This window comes from Podarcis tiliguerta, assembly GCF_965153285.1.
Source record: "Podarcis tiliguerta genome assembly, chromosome: 10".
In the NCBI taxonomy this organism is placed as follows: domain Eukaryota; kingdom Metazoa; phylum Chordata; class Lepidosauria; order Squamata; family Lacertidae; genus Podarcis; species Podarcis tiliguerta.
In genome coordinates this window covers 15,165,623-15,193,324 of record NC_139543.1, presented here as the reverse complement: position 1 = coordinate 15,193,324, position 27,702 = coordinate 15,165,623, and the positions used below count along the sequence as shown (strand labels likewise).

Genomic DNA, 27,702 nt, shown 5'->3' with positions numbered 1-27,702 from the left:
GGGACATGGAATAGCATATTCTCTTATCATACACTCTTGAAAGCACACACACACACACACACACACACACACTGAATTGGTAAATATGAAATGTTAGCTGTTGGGTAGACCTTTTATTCTATTTCTCTCTTTTTGGCATATGGAAATACATAGAATACAGCATGCCTCAAGTCCATCATTTAACATTAGTCCATTCAAGCTTAAGGCCGACTCTTGCCATTCATCTTTTTTTGTGTGAAATTTACCTGAGTATGAATACTTTAAAGTAAGCATAATACAGTTAACCTACAAAATGGGACTGGAGGAACACAATAATGAGATCCAACATATTTGGTAAGATGTAAAAGGTAATTTAATAGCTCATTCAGCTGATTATCTAACATATTCCCAAGAGGTATGATAACTAACAAACAAAAAAATCATTGGAAACCTTTTAAAAGGTAAAGGAGAAACCATCAAAATAAAAATAATCATTCCAATTGTTGAAACGTTGCTTATAACATGGTACTTTCCAGCTCACTCCTTTTTCTCCCAAACAGTTGTCAGGAAAGCAGTATAAGTGGCAAAGACCAATGACACAAACCTTTCTCTCTTGCATTTTGTGTTGAGCTGTACCTGTAAAAATCAACCTTTCTCCCACCATTTAACGAATTTCCATTTTCTTCCGTATAAGGTATTCAAGAGCCTATGGAGGGTGTGTGGAAGAGTATCCCAACTCAAACCAATTCATTTATCAATATACTTAACTGTTGCGGTTCCAGAGCAAGTTGTCTCAAGTGCTATTAACAGGCAAGCACCACCATTTTTATTTTTTTGCAAGATATAATTGCAATACATGATGCAAAGACAGAAAAAGCAGCATCAAATTTCATTTAGGGATATTTGTTTTCATTGATGTTGGGGAATACAATCTGTTAGGCCCTGTAAATCTATCACTTGAATTTAGTTAAATAAAACTTTGGAATCCATCATAAGTCCCATCAAAAGATGTAGAATTCCCCACCAGCATCTTATCATCAGCAAAAATACCAAAGAAGAAGACTATAGCCTCCTTTTGGTAAGAACCAAGAACTAAACCCAGGCACAATCATTGCCCAGCTAATTGTGCATATTTCCTGTTTATCTCCCCTTCACCACAACTGGACCTAAGTGCCGTTATCTGTGCTGCATTATGTCCAGTGAATGGAAACTTGCAAAAGAGCATTTTGAAAGACAGGCTGTAATGGTATTAATCTGGAAAGGTTTGCTTTGCTAAATATGCAGTCAGGTTGTGGACTATGTCAGCGTTTAGTTTCTGCTCCTCAAATGCCACCTTCTCTAAAGAAGAGGGAGCAGGGAAGACTAAAGTCAGAAATTGTCTTTACTCCAGCCAATGGACAATTGCATAAAAGGCAAAAGGCTTTCCACGGGATAGATTAACAACCGCATTTTTACGATTAATATTCTGTTGAGATGGCAACAAGCAATATGCACTCCAAGGCAATCTTAAGGGCATATAAATGTCTACAAAACGTACATGACAAAATGTTTCTTTAAAAAAATGTGCATGTTAAAAAAGTAGAATTGTTGAAAAGGACCCATAAAAGCTACACAAACAAAACCTAGGCAGTTTCAAAAAATACTGATTGAAATCTGTTAAAACAACATTCCACTGATTTTTTCTTTTAAATCAGCATTTTATTACATTCCACTGGAATTGTGATAAATAGCTTACATGGCATCCGAGGAAAGGTAAATACGACATACACAACAGTTCCAGATTTGTTTTCCCCCAAAAGGAGAAGTGAAACGGCATTAGTAGGAGGGATAAGAGTCCCAATAATTTTGCAGTACTGAAATTTATCCTGACAAGGATTTGGTTTACTAATTATCAGTGACATTAATCTAACCTAGGAGGAACTGTGTGTCCTGTAAACATAGGAAGTTACCCAACAACAACTTAAGGAGAGAGAGAAAAGCAGACATATTGCAATCTTTCATTTGAGGCAGAGAAAACCTCGGGAAAGCCCCCAAACGACAAAGCACGATTTTGCATGTCCTTCCCCAACTTTCCCCAGATGATTCTGAATTTAAAGACATCTTGAGGGTGTCAGGTTGGGCTAACCAAACATAAGGAGTCTTGAATGGAACTTGTGAGCTTTCCATTAATAAAAAGAGTTGGGGTTTTAAAGTGATCCATTTTGGCGGGATACAATGCTGAAGGCAACTTTTTCTTTTAAAAAAAGTAAGGCTTGTAAAAGATATGTAGAGGTTTCATCAATAGCAGCCAGCACGTTTCTGATATTTCAAAAGCTTTTAGCAGTTTGTCTTCTTTTTAAAAAAGCCACTAAAGTATAAAAGTTTTCCAGTAAGAAGAGGTCCTTCTAAGTCATCTTATAGGTGCTTGGCACCAGGAAGGATAGCCTGGGATTTATTTACCTGTACCGAACGCACACATACTTAATGGGCCACTGTGCTTTCTAATAGGAACACAACTAGCCTATGGTTTGTTCTGTTCCTCTGGAGGAGAAAACAGATCGCGGGACACAATGCACCAGCAAGTTCTGCAGTGCCAGCTTCAGTTAAATGGACAGCTGCATCTTTGTACAGTCTCATTCGTTCCAAAGGTGCTTGCATAACGGAAGTTTCCAGTGAATTGTGTCCAAGGATATTAGATTCTATGTTGTTGATCCATTATATCACCATCTTTATAAATGCACTATATACACATCATAGTATGATATATATGTGTACATACTTTAGGTACTCTATACTGGCATGTCATTTTATGCTGCCCATTTCACCAGGTTTGTGGGCAAATGCTTAGGTCGCAGCTGGTGTGGCGTTTAGTACTGATCCACTGGTTATGCTCCAGCTCAGCATCAAATGAGACCTCTGGACAGAATTTGGTTAAATTTGACAAGTCACTCCTTTCCAACCTAGTTTTACGTATGTTAGATCTCGCCCCAGCTACTTGCAGAATCTTCTTCCAATTCAGTGCTGAGGCTTGACATCTGCCAGTTTCTGAAGATAGTTCTGTGCAACGGGCATGGAGAGAATAAACCGAACTGTCCTTTGCCCCATCCTATAGCAGCCGTAGCCCACTAGTCCAAATACTGTGGCCTTTAGAGCAAACTTGAGGATTTTACTTGAGGTTGATGGAGGCGGCACACTGGAAAAAGGAGAAGGGGGGAGGAGAGACTTACCATTTCACTTATGTTCAAATACTTAATACTTAACACTGCTTGCCTATAACACTAAAATGTCTGCCGTTACCTTTATTACTTGGGTGGGAATCCAGTATGCATCATGCAGCAATATGTGTGTATTGTTTAATTGTGCCAATGTAATAGCTAATGAGCATACACACACACACACACACACACACACTCACACACACAACCACCACCACCAGAACAGGGCCATTTTGCCCTATTCTGACCACTTATCTTTTGGGTAGCAGCATACACGATACAGTTCAAACATTATCAATTGCTTTAAATGAAAATAATCTTTCATGGATCAGGCCATGAGCTAACATTCCACATCAGCAGCATTTGTTACATACATCTTACGATTTATTTATACTATTATGGATTTGATTTTTGAAATTCTTTTCATTTTACAATGACTCTTGCAATATATAAAAACGATTCCGTAAAATTAATTGATTCATGCATCTTGGAGAGGAAATCACAGATGGGTTTTTCTTGCACAGCTACCTTCATCTAAATGGGCATTTATTGGCTACATTCACATGCCATGTCAAAACTGTATTTATCACGATGAGAATGAGGCTGCAGATAATTTCAGGCTCTGCATTCCCCCCCATCATTCTCAGGTGTGGCAGCTGACACACACCGGGTTCGAAGGCTTTCAGTTCTGCTTTCCATTAACCACAGTTTAGCTTTCCATTCAAACTCTTAATTCCCAACTTGTTAATAGGAGCAAGAGTATGCTATTGCATTTATATTCAGATTGCAAGCTTCCTAGAGGCACCTGGTTGGCCACAGTGAAAGACAGACAGGGTGCTGGGCCAGGCAACTGTTTTGGCTGATCTTATTATGCTCTTATAATATAATCCATGACTTGAAGTCGGTTTGTTTCAAACCAAGCATGGCTAATGTTAAGCGACAGTTTACTGGTTCCGATAATATGACAAGCTGCATTTAAGGAAAAAACGGAAGTGGAAGTCTTTATTTGACGCCAAAATGGCCTCGTTCACATGTACCGTATTTTTCGCTCTATAGGACGCACTTTTTCCCCTCCAAAAATTAAGGGGAAATGTGTGTGCGTCCTATGGATCGAATGCAGGCTCCTTGTCTTCAGTGATAGCAACGTGAAGCCTCCGAAGCGCAGAGGGAGTGCTCCTTCTGTGCTCCGGAGGCTTCGCATTCCTTTCGCTGAAGCCTGGAGAGCGAGAGGGGTTGGTGCGAACCGACCCCTCTCTCTCTCCAGGCTTCAGAGATAGCCGCCTAGACCTTCGGAGCGCAGCGCAAGTTCCCGCCGCACTCCAGAGGCTTCAGGTTCCTTTCGCTGAAGCCAGGAGAGTCTTGCGGGAGGGCCTGCTGCGCTCGGAGGCTTTGGGTTCTTTTTGCTGAAGCCGGGAGAGCAAGACTCTCCCGGCTTCAGCAGAGAGGGAGAGCTGCGCAGCGCCCCTTCAGCCAAGCGGGAGGAGAAATGGAAGGGGCTTCGTTTCTCCTGCGGCTTCGCTGAAGGGGCACTGAGCAGAGAGGCGGAGATTTTTTTTTTCTTGTTCTCCCCCTCTAAAACAAAGTGCGTCCTATGGTCGGGTGCGTCCTATAGAGCAAAAAAATATGGTAACTCCAAGCCAAACAATGGTGAAGTATGAATGGGAAAGCAGGCTGGTGCATAGAGTAAAAACTTCTCTGCTTTGCTCCTGTTACGCTACTGGTGGCTAAGCCGTGGTTTGGCTTATGGTTACATATGAACTGAGTCTTGTTGTTCGTCTCCCCCAAATGAACCACAAGTGACAAGTCAAGATGTAATCTTGGTTACAGCTTGCGGTTTGTTTGGCTTCTTCCCATTACTCTCAATGGTGACTCAGCATAATGTCTGAATGCCACCATTATATCTACTTGTGGTAGTTTCCAGGTTTATAGTTCTGTAACAGGAACATTAATTTTTATGATGCACTTTTAATTATTTTCATTGAAATATTCACCCCAGAGACCCTTTGGGGGAAAAAACTGGGTGCTCTCTTTTCCCGTTTTATTTATACAGAGCATCAAATCTCAACCTTTAGATCACAGGAAACAATCTGTATCTCAGGCCTCGGTCCTGCGTAGATAAAACAGAAACCCAAAATGCATAGCTACTTAATCTTTGTTTTCAGTCATTTGTTCCATAGGGAAAACTGCACAACAAGCTTTCTCCCAAATACTCATTTCTCAGGAGATACTCCCTGCCCAACCAAGGACATTTTAGCATTTTAACATCTCTGGGAGTTCATCCTGTTTCACCTTTAGTGTCATTAGCAGTCTGCCACTACACCTATTCACTGTCTTTTATTTACCTCCTGCCCCCAGGCTAACTGCAGAAATCATAACATATAAGGAAAATGTCCAAACCTACCAGAGAGAGAATTACCTCATTATTTCCTGGATGTTCAAGTCTGTATTCCAGTTCTTTTCGATCCCAGGCACGTGACCCATTCCAACCACCCCAACTACAATGGACGGGACGCATCTTCTGGGTTCAGCTGAGACAGTAGAAGAAACATAAACAAAAAGTTCATGTTCAATGTGTTTATTATATTTACTACCACTATTTTTCGGATTCTCTTCAGCCACAGCTCTCAAACAGAAACAAAGGGATACAGTGGTACCTCGGAAGTCAAACGGAATCCGTTCCGGAAGTCCGTTCGACTTCCAAAATGTTCGGAAACCAAGGCATGGCTGCAGGAAGCTCCTGCAGCCAATCGGAAGCCGCGTCAGACGTTTGGGTTCTAAAGAACGTTCGCAAACTGGAACACTCACTTCTGGGTTTGCGGCATTCGGGAGCCAAAACCTTTGACTCGCGAGGCGTTTGGGATCCAAGGTACAGTGAACTGCAAACCAAACCACAGCAGGCTGTTAAAGCCTGTGTAAAAACATAACCTAAGCATTTACAGAGGATAAGCAAATTGAGAGAGTGCTTGAATGTATTATTGCTACACACTGAATAAAATAAAATAACTCAACATATTCCTACAATTCCAGAATGGTTAAAAATGAAACCTGCCAGGTGACTTGCTATTCAAGAAGTTACTTCAGGAATTAAGAGAGAGAAAAGCCCAGTTTATTGAATGCCTAAGTTAGTTTTTTAAAGAGAAAAAAAAACCAAACAAAAACCAGGAAGCTGCCTTATACAGCGTCAGACCATTGGTCCATCCAGCATTTTTGTCTACACCAGGGATGGGGAACATATTGCCCTCCAGATGTTATTGGATTCCAGCTTCTATCAGTCCCAGCTGGCACTCCCAATTGCTATAGGGAATGGGAGTTGTGGTCCAACAATATCTGGTAGGCCACTGGCCTACACCAACGGAGACTTCTCTGAAAAGGATAATTTCTAGCCCTAACTGGAGGTGCTGAGAATTGACCTAAAGAGGCTCTGTATGCATAGAACACACTCTGCTCTTCCACATTATAATATTGCTTTAGGATAAGTTGCGAGGTTCCCTGAGAGTTCAATGGAATCATTTGAAAATAAAAATCTGTTGTTCTCATAACTAGGGGTTATTTCTTCATCTCCCTCGCTTGCAAGGTAAAAACAACTATCTAATCAACAAGTGATTGCCAATGGTGGTTTGATTATTAATTTAATGCAAGCATGGCCAAACTTGGCCCCCCCAGATGTTTTGGGACTACAATTCCCATCATCCCTGACCACGGGTCCTGTTAGCTAGGGATGATGGGAGTTGTAGTCCCAAAACATCTGGAGGGCCAAGTTTGGCTATGCCTGGTTTAATGCATCAGTTAGCTGGTAAGTCGGAACCCACTTCTGACTGACAGGTCCCACTGTAGCCCTATCATAATACAAACATGTGGTACAAAATTCAGAAGTGGGTCCCCATATGCCATGTTTGGGCTTGGATCTGAAAAAAGCTGAATACTAATTTGGCCAGTTCTTCTAACAGGAAGATTATCTAAAAACGTATGACCCCTTTATAAAAGGTACATAGAATTCCTAAATGGATAGTGTCACCTCTCGCATTTCAATAATCCTGCAAATCAGAATACTTTTAATTCCCATTTTGCAGATGGGCTGCAATATTGGGCCAATTCACATGTCTTGCTATGTTGGCAAAGTCACTTAAATTATGAAGACAGAGTTCAGAGAGAAAAGTCTTGGCTGAGGAAACTGAACAAAACAGTGTATAATTTGAGGGGAAAGGAACAGGGAGCTTTTGTCTTAGTTCAAGCCTTGAATATAGCAGGGAAATGAAGCATACAGAGGAAAATCCCCTCAAATCTTCACAGCCAATTACAGTGGTACCTCTGGTTACGTACTTAATTCGTTCCGGAGGTCCGTTCTTAACCTGAAACTGTTCTTAACCTGAAGCACCACTTTAGTTAATGGGGCCTCCCGCCGCCACCCCACAATTTCTGTTCTCATCCTGAAGCAAAGTTCTTAACCTGAGGTACTATTTGTGGGTTAGCGAAGTCTGTAACCTGAAGCGTATGTAACCTGAGGTACCACTGTAGAGCATTTGCTACCTCAGTGAAGAAAAAACTTAGCAACCAGGCAGAGTGGCAACACTCTCTTGGCTAGTTGGCTAACAGAACTAATCCCTATGTTGCACATTAATCTACAAATATGTGTCTAGATTTCCTGAGAGGCAGCATAGTTGAAGAACCACACCGCTGGAGGAGTGAAATTCCTTGTCATAAATGTTAACTCACCTTCGGATGCAAGAGGTAGTTCTGTTCGCTTTGCAGCTTGCTTCAGCATGTAAGTCAAGTAAATATCTCTTTCTGAGACGATTGTCCGGTGAAGATCAGGAAACTCGCCAATCATCTCGGCCATCATTTGCTCCAGCAGATCCTTTTGTTTACACTTCTCCACATCATCTTTACTGAAACAAACAGTTTCATCGTCTACATTATGCTCTCAGTGATGAACGAAAGCAAAAGGAGAAAGAATAATAAACCGAACCGATGCCCTTCGAGCCTCAATAATGCCAAAAATGGTTTGTTTTTTAAAAAATCCGGATGGATGAAGGCAAGCACATGGAGGGATTTCTCCACTCTTTCAACTTACTATTTCTTACAGAAGAAGCCGGAAGTGTAACCTGTTATTACTGCCTGTTGCAAGAGGCTAGGTACTAATGTAGAAGGTAAGGGTACAGTCTGGTATAGCTACTAGCCTTTCAGCAAGTTGGATTTCCCGGGTTTATTGCAAGTGAAATAACTGCAGAGCTGATTGGTATGTTAGATTCCCATGGAAAACTCCCAAGTGACTTCCACTCTCAAGGTACTGGGGAGTGTGGGTACAAAGTTGGTTACTTGAACCCACCCTCAACGAACCGACAAGCACGCTTGGAACAGAACCAGGACGTGTAAGTTGCAGGAAAGAAAGTGCTGCTTAACCTCATAATGGGGTCAGAGATTAGAATGGAATTCGCAGATTGCTTTTTCTGCAGAAAAGCCTTGCTGAAAGACAGCTCACAAAGAGATAACAGCAACAGCAGCAACACACACACAATTAAAAAGCACTGCATAAAAATTCAGTTTAGAATTTGGCACAGAACTCTTTCTTCCCAAGGAATCAATTTTCATTTCTGAAAAAACCAACAAAAACAAATTGGCAGGCATCTGCGCTGCAAGTGCAGTGGAAAGAAAAATCAAACCGGTTGTTACCCCTTTCACACTCAAGTAGTGAGTGGGAGGCATGGATGTGTAAAAGCATATAAACCTCATTCTAATTATAACATGTTAATTCCTTGGAGGGAGGGGGGGAGAGAGAGAGAGAGAGAGAGAGCGCTTCAGCCCTGCTCTGATGTTATGACTGTGTTGCGCTTCTGCCTTCTTATGATGTTATGACTGTGTTGCGCTTCTGCCTTGATGCTGCCGAAACACAACAGCAAGAGCACAAAAAGCACCTTTTAGCTTGTCAATTAGGCTTCACTTGATAACAATTGTTCCAGCATCAGCTGTAACATTCTGGTCCAACTTACTACTAGGGAATAGCTTCTAAGCATATTCCCAGTTTGATTATTTCTGAACTTGCAGCTCATGATCTTTATTACATTTTACAATAGCCAAGTCTTAAAGCACTAAACCGTGTCTAAAAAATGCACCTCTACTCCTGTGATAGTTGAACTTTTATTGTTAGTCCCGTCCCCCCCCCCCCAAAAAAAACCCCATCTGGTTTAGTTGATCCATATTGCATAGTATTGTGGCGTGTGGGTTTTTTATCATATTCTCTTTTCCTAGGTGTAACCCAATCCTGGAAAATTACGGTGGGGTGGGTGGTGTAACCAGTACAATAAATAATAATTAAATCTGCAGCCATAAATGAGACAGACACTTGCACTCTTAGGTGATGAACATGAATGTGTGAATTGACCCTAAGTGTACAAAACAGCCAGAGATAGAACTTCTGTTCTGCACTTCTTCGAGCAAAATTCACACCATGATGCATTTTCTGTGTTCAAGACAGGCGGAATATTTTCTGCGGGATCTTGCTATTTTGATTTTTTTAAGCTTTTGGATAAGATCCAAAGGTACACAGCTGTAACGTTATTACTCGGGCTACCCACACAGCAGATAGCAAGGCAACCATGCACCCTATTCTAAATATTCTTCTGTGCTCCAAGGTTCAGAGCAGAATCAGGCGAACCCAGTGGTGGTCAAGATTATTTATTATGTAAGCAGTCTCTCCTTGTATTCAGCAATAACAGGTTACCACAAGTTTTGGGTTAGCTTACTTAAATGACATATTTTGCAATGCAACCCTAGGCATGTCTACTCGGACGTAAGTCCCAATGAGTTCAGTGGGGTTTACTCTCCACTGAGAGATAAAAGAACTGCAGTATTGCTTATTCCCATCCACTACCCATTGCTATCAACTGGCCAACTGTTAAGACACAGACTCCACCTGTATTTCTGAAAATTATCTGTCCATGCAAAGTATCTTAAAGTGCAGCGCCACTTGGAAACTGTATACGAAGGTCAAAACATACAATAACGGGTCACAAGTTGACCAACCCTGGCCTTCACTGCCTAGTAGATGTAAAACAATACGACTTGTGTTAGTAATTTACAGCTACGCAGTTCCAGAAGCAGCTACGGTATCTCCCACTTGGGGAGTATTCCAACTCCTTTTGTTCTTATAAGGCTCCAGGTAAGCCCTTACGGAATATCTTTTGGACTGCAGTCCCTTTTTGGATGTTTATTTTCTCTAAATGCAACGTTTCTGAAGGACACAAAGCTACCTTGTTTGCTCCAGCCACAGCCTGAAACAGGTACGCTATTGCCTTCAAATGTAGGGGAGGAAAAGCAGTGCAACTATATTACAAGCTGAGGCAATTTCTTGTGGGGGCTCCACCCCCCCCATGTTGGCGGAGTGTGTATAAACATACACAGCCCCATTATGCTCTCTTCTGGGTGCAAAAGGACCCATGCGCCAGAAACTGCGTGTCAATTGGATGCAGTTAAAACGGCCGCTGCCTCTACAGTGGTACCTCTGGATATGAACGGGATCCATTCCGGAGCCCCGTTCGCATCCTGAATTTACATAACCCGCGTCTGTGTGTGTGTCGCGATTCGCCGCTTCCGCGCATGCATGTGATGTCATTTTGACCGCCTGTGCATGCGTGAGCAGTGAAACCCGGAAGTAACGCATTCCGTTACTTCCGGGTCGCCGCAGAGCGCAACCCGAAAGCACTCAATCTGAAGCAACTTCAACCTGAGGTATGACTGTACAGTGGTGCCTCGCAAGACGAAATTAATTTGTTCCATGAGTTTTTTCGTTGTGCGAGTTTTTTCGTCTTGCGAAGCACCACTGCATTTAAACACTAACAACGGCGGGGAGGGGGGGGGAGAAGCAGGACAGCTGCCGCAGCTGGTACCTCAGACTCACCTGTGCGTTGTGGTCACCGCGCAACGCAGCTGCTGGAGGGCGGCGGGGCGCAGGAGCACGACTCTGGCTGCAACGCTGGCTGCTGGCGGCAACGGCTCTCTGAGGGGAGCGCGCGAGGGGGGTGGGCAGCGGCGTGAGGCAGCCGGAAGGTCGGCCGTCAGCCGGAAGGTTGGAGGGAGCCGGAGGAACCGTCAGCCAGAAGGTGGGAGGGAGCCGGAGGAGCCATCAGCCGGAAGGTGGGAGTGAGCCGGAGGAGCGGAGAAGCGCGCGTGCGTGCAGTGACCGTCGCCATGACATGAGAGGCAGGGCCGTTTCGTCTAGCGAAGCAAGCCCTTAGGAAAATCTGTCTTGCGAAGCACCTCAGAAAACGAAAAACCCTTTCGTCTTGTGAGTTTTTCATCTTCCGAGGCATTCGTCTTGCGGGGTACCACTGTATTGTGGAAATAGTGCATTCTCTCCATCAATCTCCCTGCGGGCCACAACCTAGCAACTGAAGGGCTTTCCTAGCATAAACCAAAGGCAGCCCCCATTTGCGCAGGGGGGAAGGTAGGCGAGAAGGAACTGGGGTAAAAGCCACTTAATTTGCACAGTCCTCCCTAGTGGGAGAAAAACCCATTCCAGGATTCTCTCCTCCATTTTGTGTACCTGATGTATTCTGCTATCTGCAAGACATATGAAGTTGCCTTATACAGTGGTACCTCTGGTTATGTACTTAATTCGTTCTGGAGGTCCATTCTAAACCTGAAACTGTTCTTAACCTGAAGCACCACTTTAGCTAATGCGGCCTCCCGCTGCTGTCGCACCGCCACCACGCCATTTCTGTTCTCATCCTGAAGCAAAGTTCTTAACCCGAGGTAATATTTCTGGGTTGGCGGAGTCTGTAACCTGAAGCGTATGTAACCTGCAGCATATGTAACCCGAGGTACCACTGTACTGAGCTAGAGAACCCTTGCAATATTCTTGCATATAAATGATGCTAATACATACAGTTTAAATATGCAACACGGCTACAGCTCCTTTTCTCTCTCTGTCTTTTCTTTCCTTTCTTTTTTTCACAGCTCTGTAGTGCCTGATATTTCTCAAACGGCCCTTCTTACCAAACACATTGCTCATTCTATTGCAGACAACGAGATCCTCTTGGGCGTACGACGGTTGCAAATGGTAGAAACCCAGTACTGCATATAATGCGATTTTTCATACACGGCAGCAGAAAAATAGCGCTGCGAGGCACTGACTCACACCGAAATGTAAACATGCAAAGAACTGCTTATGGTAAAAGAACATCTCACTGCTGCTGCTGTGATGGATAAAAATAACCTGAAAATTGCCACGATAGAAGCACTTGTATTAGAAAAAGCTCTGTAGCCATGCATGAATGTATCAAATAATTCACTGACTACCAACACAGTGTAAACAAAGCCCTAGTTACATGCTACTCCCTCGTAGGGCGATGGCATGATGACCCACCAGTTGCATTCACTTCCTAAAACTGTGCATTATGTACAGCTAGCTGTAAAGACAACTCAGCATATGAACTCTTGCTCATACGCAGGGGCAAAACTAGGCTTTAATTCACCTGGGTCAAAACACACACACACGCACACACACACACACAGGCTGGGAGCCTCAATGGCACCCCTCTGGAAAGTTCACCTGAGACAAAAACCCTGACCAATACCCCGCCTGACCCCATAGCTACGGCTCAGTCACATGTGTGAGCTCTGTGAAATTGGGGCATCCACACAACCAGGCATCCTGATTGTGTTGATCCTTTACACGTGAACTTCTTACAGACAACAGCACAACGATTACAGGAAAGAATCAGGAGTGGGGATCAAAGTGCACACCCTTTCACCACACAATTGCTTGATGTGCGAGTAAAACGCATGTTTTACAGAGGGCACCGAACACTCACTGACCCTAAGAGCTATTTGTCATAGCTTAAGATCACTCTGTGGTTAAACCACAGAGCCTAGGGCTTGCCGATCAGAAGTCAGCGGTTCGAATCCCTGTGACGGGGTGAGCTCCCGTTGCTCCGTCCCTGCTCCTGCCAACCTAGCAGTTCGAAAGCACGTCAAAGTGCAAGTAGATAAATAGGTACCGCTTCGGTGGGAAGGTAAACGGCATTTCCGTGCGCTGCTCTGGTTCGCCAGAAGTGGCTTAGTCATGCTGGCCACATGATCCGGAAGCTGTATGCCGGCTCCCTCGGCCAGTAAAATGAGATGAGTGCCGCAACCCCAGAGTCGGCCACAACTGGACCTAATGATCAGGGGTCCCTTTACCTTAAGAGCACTTAAATAAAGAGCAGCTTGTAGGATCTTGTCCTTTTATCAGGCGTTTTTAAACAGGCATCCCCGTTTATGCACGGGGGGTGGGGTTTACATTCTGAGGCGTTGCATGCGTCGGTGAAATTACATATACAGTGGTACCTCGGGTTATGAACTTAATTCGTTCCGGAGGTCCGTTCTTAACCTGAAACCGTTCTTAACATGAGGTACCACTTTAGCTAATGGGGCCTCCCTCTGCCGCTGCGTGATTTCTGTTCTCATCCTGAGGTAAAGTTCTTAACCCGAGGTACTACTTCCGGGTTAGCGGAGTCTGTAGCCTGAAGCGTCTGTAACCCGAGGTGTTTGTAACCGAGGTACCACTGTAATTTAAACCCATGGATAAAGCCTGCAGACGCCCTGTCCCCATTTCTCCTTTTTAGTGATGTTTCTGGGTCACTTCTAGATTCGGCGTGATTGATATACACAGCTGTGCACATACTGAACACATGTAAATGGGAGGGGGGCTGCCTGCATTTCAACGGGATGAATGTTTATGTATTAAACTTACATCCTACCCTTGTTCCCAAAGGAACCCAGGGTGGCAAAACAGGTGATTAAATTTAAAAATCCAATACAAATGGGAAAGGTCTCAATCAACCAGATTCCTACATTGTACAGTACAGACCTCCAAATAAGGTATGTCAGGAGGCCCTCACCGGTAGGGTACAGTGACCAGTTGGGTGTAAAAATAAAAGGTAAAAAGGTAAAGGACCCCTGGATGGTTAAGTCCTGTCAAAGGCGACTATAGGGTTACGGCACTCATCTCGCTTTCAGGCCAAGGGAGCCAGTGTTTGTCTACAGACAGCTTTCCGGGTCATGTGGCCAGCATGACTAAACCGCTTCTGGCACAACAGAACACCGTGATGAGTGCCAGAGCGTACGGAAATGCCGTTTACCTTCCCGACACAGCGGTAAATATTTATCTGCTTGCACTGGCATGCTTTCAAACTGCCAGGTTGGCAGGAGCTGGGACAGAGCAACGGGAGCTGGGATTCAAACCGCCAACCTTGGCAAGCCCAAGAGGCTCAGTGATTTAGACCACAGCCCCTTCAGTTGGGTGTAAAGGGGTTGGACGGGGAGTTTGGTGTTGACAGGAGCTGGAATCCCAACAATACCCAGAGAGCCTCTAGTCTACTGTTCCAACGGTTGCCCTTTCTTTTGTTGTTACTGGCACCAGAAATATTTGCCAGCAGCATCAGAAGATATACCCCAGGGCTGCCTCAAGTCTGAGCACCCAACCACAAGTTGCCACACTCATTCCTACCTGATTGGGTCAGAAAGGAAGCAGAGGCCCCAAGCAAGCTTGACCTTTTGCCAGAAAGAAAGTGCAGCAATGGCCCTCTTGAAGGTCACCGGGATTGGCCTGTCCCCAAGATGAAATTTGCAGAAAGGTACTTTACTAGCCTGCAAGATGAATATGCACATTAGCGATTAGTCAGCATTACATACAACAGGAGGCTAAGGCACTACACAGGGTGTGTAACATAACAACAACAACAACAACAACAACAACAACAAATCATTTTCAGTTTAGTCAGTATTACATACAACAGGAAGCTAAGGCACTACACAAGGTGTGTAACTAACAATAATAATAATAATAATAATAAACAAATAAATCATTTTCATTTTAGCTATCGATCAATGCAGGCTTCTTGCACAAAGATTCTTTCAGGGTTTCATAGCTTACATCAGGCTATTAAGCTGGTTTTCAGAAATGATTTGGTTTCTGTTAGAGAAGTTGTTGAAAGCAGAAGAAAAAAGGGACACAAGTAGCAGTAGCAAAATCTTCAGACCTCTCTGAGATGCAACAGTTTCACTGTCCATTTCTCGGCACAATTCAAAGTGCTGGTTATAGCCTAGAAGGCTTGGGGGCAGGCTACCTCAAGGAGACTACCTTTCCTCTGCAATCCCAGTTGAGATCTTGTTCTGCGCCAATGGAAGATGAGCGTTTGGGCAAGAATTCAAGACAGGGCCTTCTCAGTGGCTGCACCCAAACTTTGTTGATGTTGGCAGGTAAAACCGTTGTATCTTAAGAGGTGTTCAGATTACTGAGTGGATTTGTCTTGTTTTGCATTTTAATCATGGTGAGTGGTATCTTACTAAGTTTTCCTCAATAGCAGATGAACCGAAATTAACGAACTAATGGATTTCAATGGGTCTACCCTGGGTAAAACTTAGTTGAATGCCACTCAACCTGTCTAACTAGTCAACAGCTGTTGTCTAATTTTCATCTTCTCTAATTTGATGATTCTTTGCTCGTTACTTATCATTTGCACTAATTACTGCTTATACTTTATTGACTGGTCCCCATTTTGCTATGTAACTGTCATTAACCGCATTTTACATGAAAAAGTGTGGTAATAATAATAAATAAGTGGTTACGGGTTGGAACTTATCATGGCAGCATTTACAGCTATATTGAATAATTACAAGTTACCAAAGCAGATCGGATACAAGAGACTCCTCAGACTAGCATGGCTAAGAAAGTGCAAGTGCTGTCATCACAAATCAAATGCAATTTGCATGGACAATTCACATGAAAAAAAATCAAACTCAATCAGTCAATCGATATAAGTTTATTGTTCTAGCTAAAGGCCATGACAAACCCGCAGAAGCAGTACCAATAAACAATAAATCCATAAAGATGAGCCAACAAACAAAATTATCAACTGCAATATCCATTGAGAAAAATGTTTTAATATGCAGTGAGGAAAAAACGCTTTAATATTGGCCAAGGATTATGGTAATAGTTCTAACACCTCTCTCTCTCAAAAAAAATTCTAATTTATGAGATGATTTGCGCAATTATTGACAGGGGGAATCAGACAAAATTTGTTATGTACAACAGAATTGTTCACAGATGCTCACCCAACTTGAAAATATTTAAAGGCTCCAGGATGGAAGCCAGAGGAAGGGCAGCTGTTAGTTCAAGGGGCTTCCTCCCCCCCCCCCATTGCACCCCCAAATCTGGAGGTTCAGAACAGCATTGTAGGAAGAGGAGAGGGGGACTGAAGCAATCAAAATAGTGCAATGTTGAATTCCTCCCCCAGTTTTCCCCTTATGGAAACATAAACTTTATCCACTCTCACCTTTTTTTGTTTTTGCTCTTAAAGAGAGATGTATCTGGCTTAATTGCTATCTGACAATCTATTAGCCTAGCAGCCCGAGACATGGGACAAAATGAATCACACACTCAATTTTCTGATACGTTTAAAGTTCCCTCGGCAGCCGCAAAGGATACCATTCATATTACAGCTTTCATTATGTTTTGCCAGCGTTAGTCAATCAGACAGAAAACGGTAGATGGGAGGCCCAGATTTTAAAAACCAGGTGCTCTTTGAACCGGTAATTATTCTTTTTTCCCAGCTTCCCACAATTCACTCAGCGTTTTTTAGCTCAGGGGCGAAATCGCACACAAAATCACACACTTAAAAGAAGAAAGGAAGGAAAGTCTCACCTCTTTGAAAGCCTCCCTGAACTCTCCTCCGGGAGCCATTCCCAGCTGTTCTGTGATATGTGCAGAGACTTTCAGTAGCAGCATTTGCATCAACCCAGACATGACTCCATTCTATCATAAGAAGAACCATTAAAAAAGAATGAGTTAACCTTTTACAGATTACTAGAAAAGACAAGATGCACGGTGCCATTAAGAGCTGTGATGAAACACAGCTGGCGAAGGAGTAAAACACCAAGCTCTGGGAGCTGATTGATTGCTGAACACAAACCCCTTTATTTCAACATACAGGATCATTGCTAAGAAGCCTTTTAGACATCTGCTAATTTGTTTCTTTGTGGAGGAGCAGAGTAGAAAATAGCACTAAATTAACCTGTCTGGCAGCATAATATTTTTTATTTCTGCCCGAGAGAAGAAAGTGACTTAAGTATGCAAATAGCAAGGGTAATTCGTTGCATAGGTTTGCAATTAAAACAGATTGGCATAGACTTATTTACCTATTGCATAAAAAGGGGGGAATTGCAACATTTGAACAATTTAGAAGCACACACACACAGTACAAACAAAGCTTTACAATAAAAGTGTAGAAAATACCTAGAGCATGTACGTAATAGTTTGAGAGTTGAGAGATGAGGGTTTTAAAAATTATTTTTAAACCTGTCAACTCAGCTAGTTGAGAAACTATATACAGTGGTACCTCAGGTTAAGTACAGTGGTACCTCAGGTTAAGTACTTAATTCGTTCTGGAGGTCCATTCTTAACCTGAAGCACCATGTTAGCTAATGGGGCCTTCTGCTGCCGCCGCACCGCCGGAGCCCAATTTCTGTTCTTATCCTGAAGCAAAGTTCTTAACCTGAGGTACTATTTCTGGGTTAGCGGAGTCTGTAACCTGAAGCGTATGTAACCTGAAGCGTATGTAACCCGAGGTACCACTGTAGATACAAGAAAATCTCATGTCATGTTAGTTCTTGATACTCCTGCAACTAAACAGCCTTCCCACTGTGTCTTCCCTCAGAAGCAGATTATCACTGGGAACCAGCCTCCTTACTTAGTTGCCAAAAATGTACATTTGGTTTCAGTTTGATATTTACAGATGACCTTTTTGCCAGATATCTATTATCTACCTTTACACAAGGAATGTGGAGGGTGTTTTGGAATATTAAGCACGTGACTGTATTGGATAAAAGCATTGGACAAAGTATCTTTTAGGTTCACACTGAGAAATACGCTGGAAAACAATTCTAGCTCACCCCTGGAGAAAAACTAGAAACTCCTGCATTCCTGCTTTCTTTTGTGTGGCAGAGTTTATGTCGCAATGCTGTGAAAAATGATCCAGGAAGGAGAAACTGTTGCTTTCGTGCTGAGTCACAAGTCAATGGCTAACCATTCTCCTCGCTCCAACTTAGGAAGTAGTTTTCTGTTAGGTGGACAGCTTTACAAATGCCAACAGATCTGCTCTCAAGCAATGGACGTTCCCGGGACAGACAGAAACATTTGCAAGGTGAAGTCTTGCTTGCCAAGGGCACTGCGGAAACTTCATCGTGTCGAAGATGTGCAACACACATCGGTTGTAATTTTCTGACTGTCCAAATCCATCTGGTTTCCTGACTGTCCAAATCCATCTGGTTTCTGAAATCTACTGTACATAAGCCATAACCCTTTGCTAAAAACAAAGTGATGGCTTGCTTTGGCCATCTAAATGTCTCTCAGTTGCATGCAGAGTTCCCTGGGAAGAGGGATTGTTAACCACTCTGTGAATTGCAGCTCTGTGTCTCCCAAGAACTCTCAGCACCCTTTACAAACTACCGTATTTTTCGTCCCATAGGACGCTCCGTCCCATAGGACGCACCTAGTTTTTTGGGGGGGAAATAAAGGAATTTTTTTTCCCCTTTATTTCCCCCCCAAAAGCAGGTCCGGGAAACCGAACCAGGTCGAGGAACAGCGGGGTGGCGGCGCTGCGCCTCCCTGCTGTCCCCCGAGCTTGTGGGGCTGGCCAATTTCTGCCCGGCGTGAGGGGCGCCCTGAAGCAGAGCGCCCCTCGCGCCAGGCAGCAGGCTGCTATCCGCAGCGTGGGGAGCGCTGCAGGGAACTCCTGGAGGGCTCCCGACGCTGCGGGTGTCTGCCTGGCATGAGGGGCGCTCTGAAGCAGAGCGCCCCTCGCGCCAGGCAGCAGGCTGCTATCCGCAGCGTGGGGAGCGCTGCAGGGAACTCCTGGAGGGCTCCCGACGCTGCGGGTGTCTGCCTGGCGTGAGGGGCGCCCTGAAGCAGAGCGCCCCTCGCGCCAGGCAGCAGGCTGCTATCCGCAGCGTGGGGAGCGCTGCAGGGAACTCCTGGAGGGCTCCCGACGCTGCGGGTGTCTGCCTGGCGTGAGGGGCGCCCTGAAGCAGAGCGCCCCTCGCGCCAGGCAGCAGGCTGCTATCCGCAGCGTGGGGAGCGCTGCGGGGAACTCCTGGAGGGCTCCCGACGCTGCGGGTGTCTGCCTGGCGTGAGGGGCGCCCTGAAGCAGAGCGCCCCTCGCGCCAGGCAGCAGGCTGCTATCCGCAGCGTGGGGAGCGCTGCGGGGAACTCCTGGAGGGCTCCCGACGCTGCGGGTGTCTGCCTGGCGTGAGGGGCGCCCTGAAGCAGAGCGCCCCTCGCGCCAGGCAGCAGGCTGCCATCCGCAGCGTGGGGAGCGCTGCGGGGAACTCCTGGAGGGCTCCCCACGCTGCGGGTGTCTGCCCGGCGCGAGGGGCGCTCTGCTTCAGGGTGCCCCACCCGCCGGGCGGCAGGCTGCTATCCGCAGCGTGGGGAGCCCTGCGGGGACCTCCCGCAGGACTGCCTAGGGTGCGGATGTGTTCCCGAAGCGCCGGGCGCTCTGCTTTCAGGGCCCCCGAGGCTCCGGGAAGCAGGCTGCTATCCGCAGCCTAGACATCCCTGCGGGACCTCCCGCAGGGCTGCCTAGGCTGCGGATGTCTTCCTGAAGCCTGGAGAGCGAGAGGGGTCGGTGCGCACCGACCCCTCTCCCTCTCCACGCTTCAGCAAAAGCCTGCATTTGCCCCATAGGACGCACCCAGATTTCCCCTTCATTTTTGGAGGGGAAAAAGTGCGTCCTATAGGGCGAAAAATACGGTAAATCTCCTGGAGCATTTACTAAACCAGTCACCTATTTTTTTTATTATTTCTAAGTTGACCTCCTTTGTAATGTTTTATTTTGAAATCTTTAACATTTTAGTTTTCTGTTAATTATGTTGCTTTGACTGTATACTCTATACTTGACTTTCTTCAGAAATGTTTGATTCTGAATTGCTTTATTGATGTTTTCATATGCTGTAAACCGCTTTGAGATTTTTCTTAAAAATTTAAAGCGGTATAGAAATGAAATAAATAAGAAGAAGTGTTTTTTTATGTTATGACTTTTTAAAAAGAAAAGTGTTATTCTGCAGCAAAATTAGACATAAACAAATTTTCTAACAGAAACAGAGATTACCTGAAATAAAACAACAGAATATATAAATTGACTAACTAGAATGGCAATTGTGATATTACCATTTGCATATCTTCTACAGGAAATTAGTGGCAGTTCAGGGATGTATTTTTACATCTTTGAAAAGCTTATTGAAGAGGCAGCAGGAAGTTCCAGATACCAGTGTACCGTGCTGGACTAGTGTCTTGCTTTCAGAATGTATAAAACAAATAAAAGTATAGGCATTTCTTGCCACGGGGGAGAGTCTCTTTATTTGACTTTTGATTAAGAGAAGATTTTCTGCTGTTGCAAAGGACCATATTTTGTTGCACCATCCTCCTTTAGCCTCCCCCTCTAGCTGTTTACCTGCATGGAATTTTTGCATGGGTATCAATACTGGACTTTAATCCTGTTATTTGGTTTTACATAAACGTACAGTAGAGCTCTGCTCCACTGAAAACCTAGTCCCTGCATACTCCTGCTTTTTTAACACTCCCTATATAGAACAAAGCCCTGAATGGGAATGGCTGTGCAATTAACTGCATGTTCATACAAGCCTTGACTACGCCAGATTAAAGTTAGGAAAGCAGTATTTTAATTTTGCATACAAATGGACAGATGATTTTGTCACTGAAGAACTCCTACCTGTTTTATAGCTTGCTGAAGTTTCTCCAGATTGATTTCTTTGGCTTCCTTTAGCAATGTCTTTTCATCCATTTTTAACATAGAAACTCTGTATTGGCACAGCTCAACCACGACCACGTCAGGTTGTACTTCTTGTATTGTCTGAAAAATACGGATTCAGTTGCATGCTTGCAGTACTGATGTTTTCCTGGGAGAAATCTCCCAAGCATATAGTAGCAGAGTCCCAATCCACAAACTATTTTTTAAATAAAACTGTTTTCCGTTTATGTTTTGGAGGAGAATATAAGGTTTCTCAGCTAAAAAGAAAAACTCTCAGGAAAGAATGTGTTTATTTATTAATTACACATTTTTGTATTTTGCTGTTACCAGCTCAAGGACTTTAAAATATTTCAGGAAAAATAAATAATATTGCCAAACAGTAAAAACAAACAAATTCAAGAGATTTTTCAGTGCCCTCCTCCTGCCAAATTACCCATATCAGCTCTCCGCAGAGAAAACAGGAAACTGACCTCCTCGTTCCCCAGAATTTCTCCACCTCTGCATAAATTCTACCCAACTCCTGGCCTCTGCAGCTTTGTTTGAAACATGGATGATAAGATTATCTCCTCACAGGTTTATAATCAGGATGAATAATATGGGAGAAGACTACAGTGTACATGATAAACCTCTGCACAAATTGGTTCTATATAAAGTTATCCATGACTGCAGCTACATTCCCAACCCAAAATGTAATCCTTTTCCACGTTACAAAAATAGTCAAGGTTTCAAATGTGCACTTCCGGCCCCAAGAGGCAGGGAAAAAAGCTTTTAAGGCCCCAATTTTTTTAAAAAAGATTTACCTTCACTACATCTCTTTTGCTGCTATCACTGAAATGAGCAGTGCCAACAACATATACTTTGGAGCCGTCCTCAGTGGACAGTTCCGTCACGGTGCTTGGGAGGCTGGGCTTTAGCTTTCTTCTCTTCATCTTCATCTCCAAAAGTATTTTTAAAGCATCTGCATCAGCTGCATATAATTTGAATAAACAAACTCATGTTTAGTTTGCGTATTCATCTCCCACTTTGCCGCAATACCTATGAAAAGGATATGAGTCGACCACAGTCGTACCTTGGGTTCTCCAACGAGATCCGTTCCAGAAGCCTGTCTGACTTCCAAAAACATTTGAAAACCAAGGCGCGGCTTCCGATGGGCTGCAGGAGCTTCCCGTACTCAATTGGAAGCCGTGGAAGCAGCAGTCGGACGTTCGGCTTCCCAAAAAACGTTCGCAAAACGGAACACTCACTTCCGGGTTTGCGGCGTTCGGGAGCCAAACCGTCCGAGTCACAAGGCGTTCGAGAACCAAGGTACGACTGTATGATGTTTAAATGGAGTCACAAGGTGTTTGAGAACCAAAGTACGACTGTATGATGTTTAAATGGAGTCACAAGGTGTTTGAGAACCAAAGTACGACTGTATAATGTTTAAATGGAGCCAAAACGTTCAAGTCACAAGGCATTTGAGAACCAAGGTACGACTGTACAATGTTTAAATGGGGCCAGGTCAAAGTTTTGACCATAAACATTCTGGTGGCAAATGGAAGGGTTTCAGGATAAGTGTGTGTGCGTTTGAAAAATATCCCCAAACCACCACTTTCCTTGCCCTTTTTGTGCCTTGCTCACTTCATATTTGCAGCAACGTTCCCCCCTGCCTGGCCCCAATCCAGAGCTGGTGCCAATTAAAAACAAAAACACAGCAGGAGCTTCTCATATAAGCAATACCGTCACAGTGCTAATCAGATCTGGCTGCATGAAGTCACCAAGCCATACCAGAGGGACGACGAGGCTTGCTTCCATGACTCTGAATAGACAGGCATTGTCAAGATAATTCTCAGCCTGTTCCCCATCATCAAACTGGGGATGGTATAGGGGGTGGAGTTGAACTTTGAAGAGGCAATTCTTTCACAAAATACTTCCTGCTTTGGCGCCGACACAGTTTATAATTCATATGTTATACAGCATTAACCTTTGTTTTAGGAACAGTCTGTTTTCTTACAAGATCTCTACACAGGATAACATTAATGCTATTATAAATATGGCATTATACTTTTATTTTTTTTGGGGGGGTAGGGGAATGTAAACTGCCTTCAGAGGACTGTACGGCCCTAAAAGGCAGAACACAAATGTCTGAAATAAATATATGGATCAACTTTATGTAGCTGTTTTATCACATTAATTTATAACTGCCTTCCCTCCAAAGACCTATTTTGTCCTCACAACAACCCTGTGAAATAAATCTAGCTCAGAAATGCTGGCTGGCCCCAAATCAGGCGGTTAGCATCCTTGGTACCTAAGTGCCCAGAATCAGCAACATCCCATCAAGAGAGTAATTCTCTTCCCAGCATACTGGGTTCTCCATAAGCAGCTTGATGATTCCATTGGTGCTGAAAATATTGCTTTACAGAATTCTGCTCAACTGTTTTAAGTACACCATGAAATTCTGTATCGAAAGGCAGGGCAAAAATATTTCAGCTAGTCATCTAATTAAAACAGGGTCCAGACACATTGCTGGTTATAATACCCAGAGAAGATGTGGTGCCCACATTCCCCCGCCTCCTCATTAACTTAAAGCACAATCCTATGCATGCTTTCTCCAAAGCAATTTCCAGGGTGCTCAATGGGGCTTATGCAGCTGGTGCTGTGGTCTAAACCACTGAGCCTCTTGGGCTTGCCGATCAGAAGGTTGGCAGTTTGAATCCCTGCAACGGGGTGAGCTCCCATGGCTCTGTCCCAGCTCCTGCCAACCTAGCAGTCCGAAAGCATGCCAGTGCAAGTAGATAAATAGGTACCACTGCGGCAAAAAGGTAAATGGCATTTCTGTACGCTTTGGTTTCCGTCACGGTGTCCCATTGCATCAGAAGTCATGCTGGCCACATGACCTGGAAAGCTGTCTGTGGACAAACGCCAGCTCCCTTGGCCTGAAAGCGATATGAACGCCACAACCCCATAGTCGCCTTTGACTGGACTTAACCGCCCAGGGGTCCTTTACCTTTTTTACTACCTAGAAAGTGTGTTTAGGATTTCAGGCTTAGACCTTGTGCCCCTGCTAGTTAAGTTTTCCAATGTGCCTTAGGATCTCGCCCTCACATGCATTACAACAAGATGGCAGCCTGGATTGTACCACTGAAGGTTCATTTCTGAATGCCTCCCTGACAAGTAAAAACAAAAACATCAAGGGAAAAGGTCCCAGCTGTCCACTTTCCGGGTTGCCCCTGGTCCTCTAGAGACAAGCGCTCAAAACACGACTATCATCACTCCACATACTGGAATGGTGCAGTCCATTCTAAAGTGGTACATTCCATTCTACCAAGCTCTGCCACTGCATAGGTAGACCAGACTTAACCCTCCCCCATCCCAAACTCTAGCCATTAACTGCTTTAAACCAAGGCAAGATGTGGGAGGCAAAATGGCTTTGCTATCCACAACTATTACATACAAATATTTGACGCAATGCCCGCAGCTTCTTTCGGCCCATCTCCTTGTGCCTCAGGTGAAGGCGCTGGTTCTGCAGCCATCTGTGTTGGATTAAAAAAAGGGGTGAATGGTGCGAAGAGCTTGAATAAAGCATGTTCTGTGCAGGGATAAATCAACAATTATAACAAATGCTAGAAGCTGATAAACAGTCTGGGATACAAGGCAAGTTTGCTTTGCATCTTGTAGCACAATTACTTCACTTTGTGGAGATCTGTGCTAGAATGATGTGGCTGTGATTTCAAGTCACAAGCAGCTCAAGATACATCTGTGAGGTTTGTGTGAGGGCTCAGCAAAACAAGCACACTATCTCTGCTATCTTGCTGGGCAGAAATTAAACCCATACTGCTTTCTCCATAGAAGACAATGGGTGAGTGCACATATTTGCTCACTGAGGTGTATTAGTGGTGTTCATAATAATAATAATAATAATAATAATAATAATAATAATAATTTTATTATTTGTACCCGCCCCCCATCAGACTGGGTTTCCCCAGCCACTCTGGGCAGCTCCCAACAGAATATTAAAAGCACGATAAAACATCGAACATTAAAAACTTCCCTAAACAGGACTGCCTTCAGATACAAAGTAGCCATGAGACATGTTGGGTTTTTAAATAAAAATAAATAAAATTCCCCATAATGCAACACACCCATAGATTCACAAATTACATAAGTCAGAAACGGGAGCCTGTGGCCCACTAGGGGTTACAGTGGTACCTCAGGTTAAGTACTTAATTCGTTCCGGAGGTCTGTACTTAACCTGAAACTGTTCTTAACCTGAAGCACCACTTTAGCTAATGGGGCCTCCTGCGGCTGCCGCGCCGCCGGAGCACAATTTCTGTTCTCATCCTGAAGCAAAGTTCTTAACCTGAAGCACTATTTCTGGGTTAGCAGAGTCTGTAACCTGAAGCGTATGTAACCTGAGGTACCACAGTATTTTATAGAGATATGAGAACCAGCGTCGCTTATCTATCTCCAAAAGAAGGACTGGCTCCCATCATCCCTGACCATTGGGCATGCTGGCTGAGGCTGGTGGGAGCTGGAATTTAACATCTGCAGGGACACGGGTTTGCCCTTTCTACCCTGGATAAGGCAGAAGGTTGCAGAGCAAGCAACACAATACGTTAAACTTCTTATCGGGTTAGTTGCTGCCTACAATAAATAAATGCCACGGTAACAGAAGCTTCCCTCTCAAAGATCTCAGCGTGCTTTGGTTTTCTGCTTCTGCAGCTCAAGCACAGCAGCCCCTCAGAAATTTTGTTAAACCAAAATGCCCAGTGAAGCGTTTTCCACTCTGTAAACAGGATGTTGCTGTTCCTAAAATTTACCTCCTGCTGCTGTTCCCCCTCCATCGCGAGAATGTTCTTTAAATTCCACCAGCCAGATCAGACCTGCAAAACATTAAAAGAGGGGTAGAGAAGTTCAGGAGTAATAATTAGCAAGGTGTGAAGTATGCATTTAAAAAGATTTAACGATTGGCTAGTGTTTGGCAGTATAGATCTGCACAAATGTTGTTATTGAAATACGCAAAAGTGGTGATACACGACTTTAACGATTGTCTCTGTTGCCAACCTGGCTTTTTGTGCCTATTGATTCATTCAAAAAGGTGGAAAGATAAATATATAGGGAAGCCTGACGTTGAACATTCTGTCCAGAGGCAATTAGCAGGAACGTGAAGCTTGGTCAAACATACTTAAAAGGCCACATTTCAGTTACTTCCTCTCCCTCCTCCTCCTGAAACAGAACCCATCTTCCCCATGTCAAAAACACAAGAATACAAAGAAAGCACTCTCATCTGCTCAGCTGGTTCAGTATTGTTTCATAAACCATTTCCTACCAACAAACCCCCACAGCATAAGCCAAAGCACACCATCCATCTGGTTAAAAAAAGATAATTCTGCAATAAACGTGTTAGTCATTAGGATGCTAGAAAGGCTATTTGATGCATCTGCAATACCAGACTAACCCAGCCAGCAAGCTTTCTGAAAGTTGTCAAGAGTTCAAAGTTGTTGGTTTTTAATATATATATATAAAAGGCGCATCAGAACAACTTCTTTAAAGCCAACACTTTCACCAGTGGCCTGGGTGGTATGTAGGGCTGGGCGATATATCAATACATTATCTAAAACCGGTTTGAAGTCCATATCATGATATCAGTTTCATAATTTTTTTAGAAAATATTTTTATTAACCAATTTCAACATAACAATTTGTCAGTCCTCATAATCATTTACATTATTTCCCCCCCTTTATTCCCCCCTCAACCCTCCCTCTCCCCCCCCCCACAAGGGACTTTCCTCAGCTCCCCTCCCTGATTTTTTTACATATCTCGTTTTCTGCATGTTATAAAACTGTACAGTACATGTCCTTGCTTTATCTATCATATGTTCAACTAATAAATTTGTGAATGCTTATTCAAAACCTGCCAAAGAGTCCAGTTCATTTTGTTGTCTTTTTAGATAGTTTGTAAAAAGTTCCCATTCTTCCTTGAAGTCACAGGTGTCCTTTTCACGCAGTTTATATGTCAATTTGGCCAGTTCTGCATAACTCATCAAATTTTCTTGCCATTGTTCTTTCGTTGGGATTTCCTCATTCTTCCATCCTTGTGCTAACAAGATTCTTGCCACTGTTGTTGCATACATAAAGAAGTTCTTTATTTTTCATGGCAGGTCTTGTCCTATAGTAAAGGTAAAGGGACCCCTGACCATTAGGTCCAGTCGTGGCCGACTCTGGGGTTGCGGCGCTCATCTCACTTTACTGGCCAAGGGAGCTGGCGTACAGCTTCCGGGTCATGTGGCCAAGATGACTAAGCCGCTTCTGGCGAACTAGAGCAGCACACGGAAACGCCGTTTACCTTCCCGCTGGAACGGTCCCTATTTATCTACTTGCACTTGGACGTGCTTTCGAACTGCTAGGTTGGCAGGAGCAGGGACCGAGCAACGGGAGCTCACCCTGTCGCGGGGATTCAAACCGCCAACCTTCAGATCGGCAAGTCCTAGACTCTGTGGTTTAACCCACAGAGCCACCCGCATCCCATCATCCTATAATGTCCTATAATCCCTAACAAAAATGCTTCTAGGTTTTTTTTAACAAATGTCAATTTAAACATTTTTTTTCCAATTCATTATATCAGTTCTATCAGTTTCATAATTTTTGACCTTGCAATATATTGCAAACATGGGGTGTGGGTGGGTGTGCTATGCAAAAACCATGAAGCTAGCCAATGCCTCTGTATAGCTCTATTTTTACTTCAGG

At 44.0% G+C, this 27,702-nt stretch overlaps 1 protein-coding gene across 2 annotated transcripts in view; it reads right to left on the bottom strand.

The window, feature by feature from the left end:
- Nucleotides 1-76: 76 nt before the first annotated feature.
- The window catches only part of TRABD (TraB domain containing), a 37,374-nt gene continuing 9,748 nt past the window's right edge, over nt 77-27,702 (bottom strand). Inside the window, exons 2-10 of one of the 2 annotated variants that reach the window (XM_083400000.1) lie at nt 25,777-25,839; nt 24,411-24,489; nt 21,778-21,944; nt 20,939-21,079; nt 16,855-16,965; nt 14,659-14,798; nt 7,887-8,059; nt 5,590-5,701; nt 77-3,151 (exon numbers count right to left, since the gene is read on the bottom strand). In XM_083400000.1, the coding sequence (XP_083256126.1) occupies nt 2,974-3,151; nt 5,590-5,701; nt 7,887-8,059; nt 14,659-14,798; nt 16,855-16,965; nt 20,939-21,079; nt 21,778-21,944; nt 24,411-24,489; nt 25,777-25,800 (1,125 nt within the window). In that variant the 5' untranslated portion in view covers nt 25,801-25,839 and the 3' untranslated portion in view covers nt 77-2,973. Of the gene's footprint in view, nt 3,152-5,574; nt 5,702-7,886; nt 8,060-14,658; nt 14,799-16,854; nt 16,966-20,938; nt 21,080-21,777; nt 21,945-24,410; nt 24,490-25,776; nt 25,840-27,702 lie in introns of both variants that reach the window. The other variant, XM_083400001.1, reaches the window with a different exon arrangement.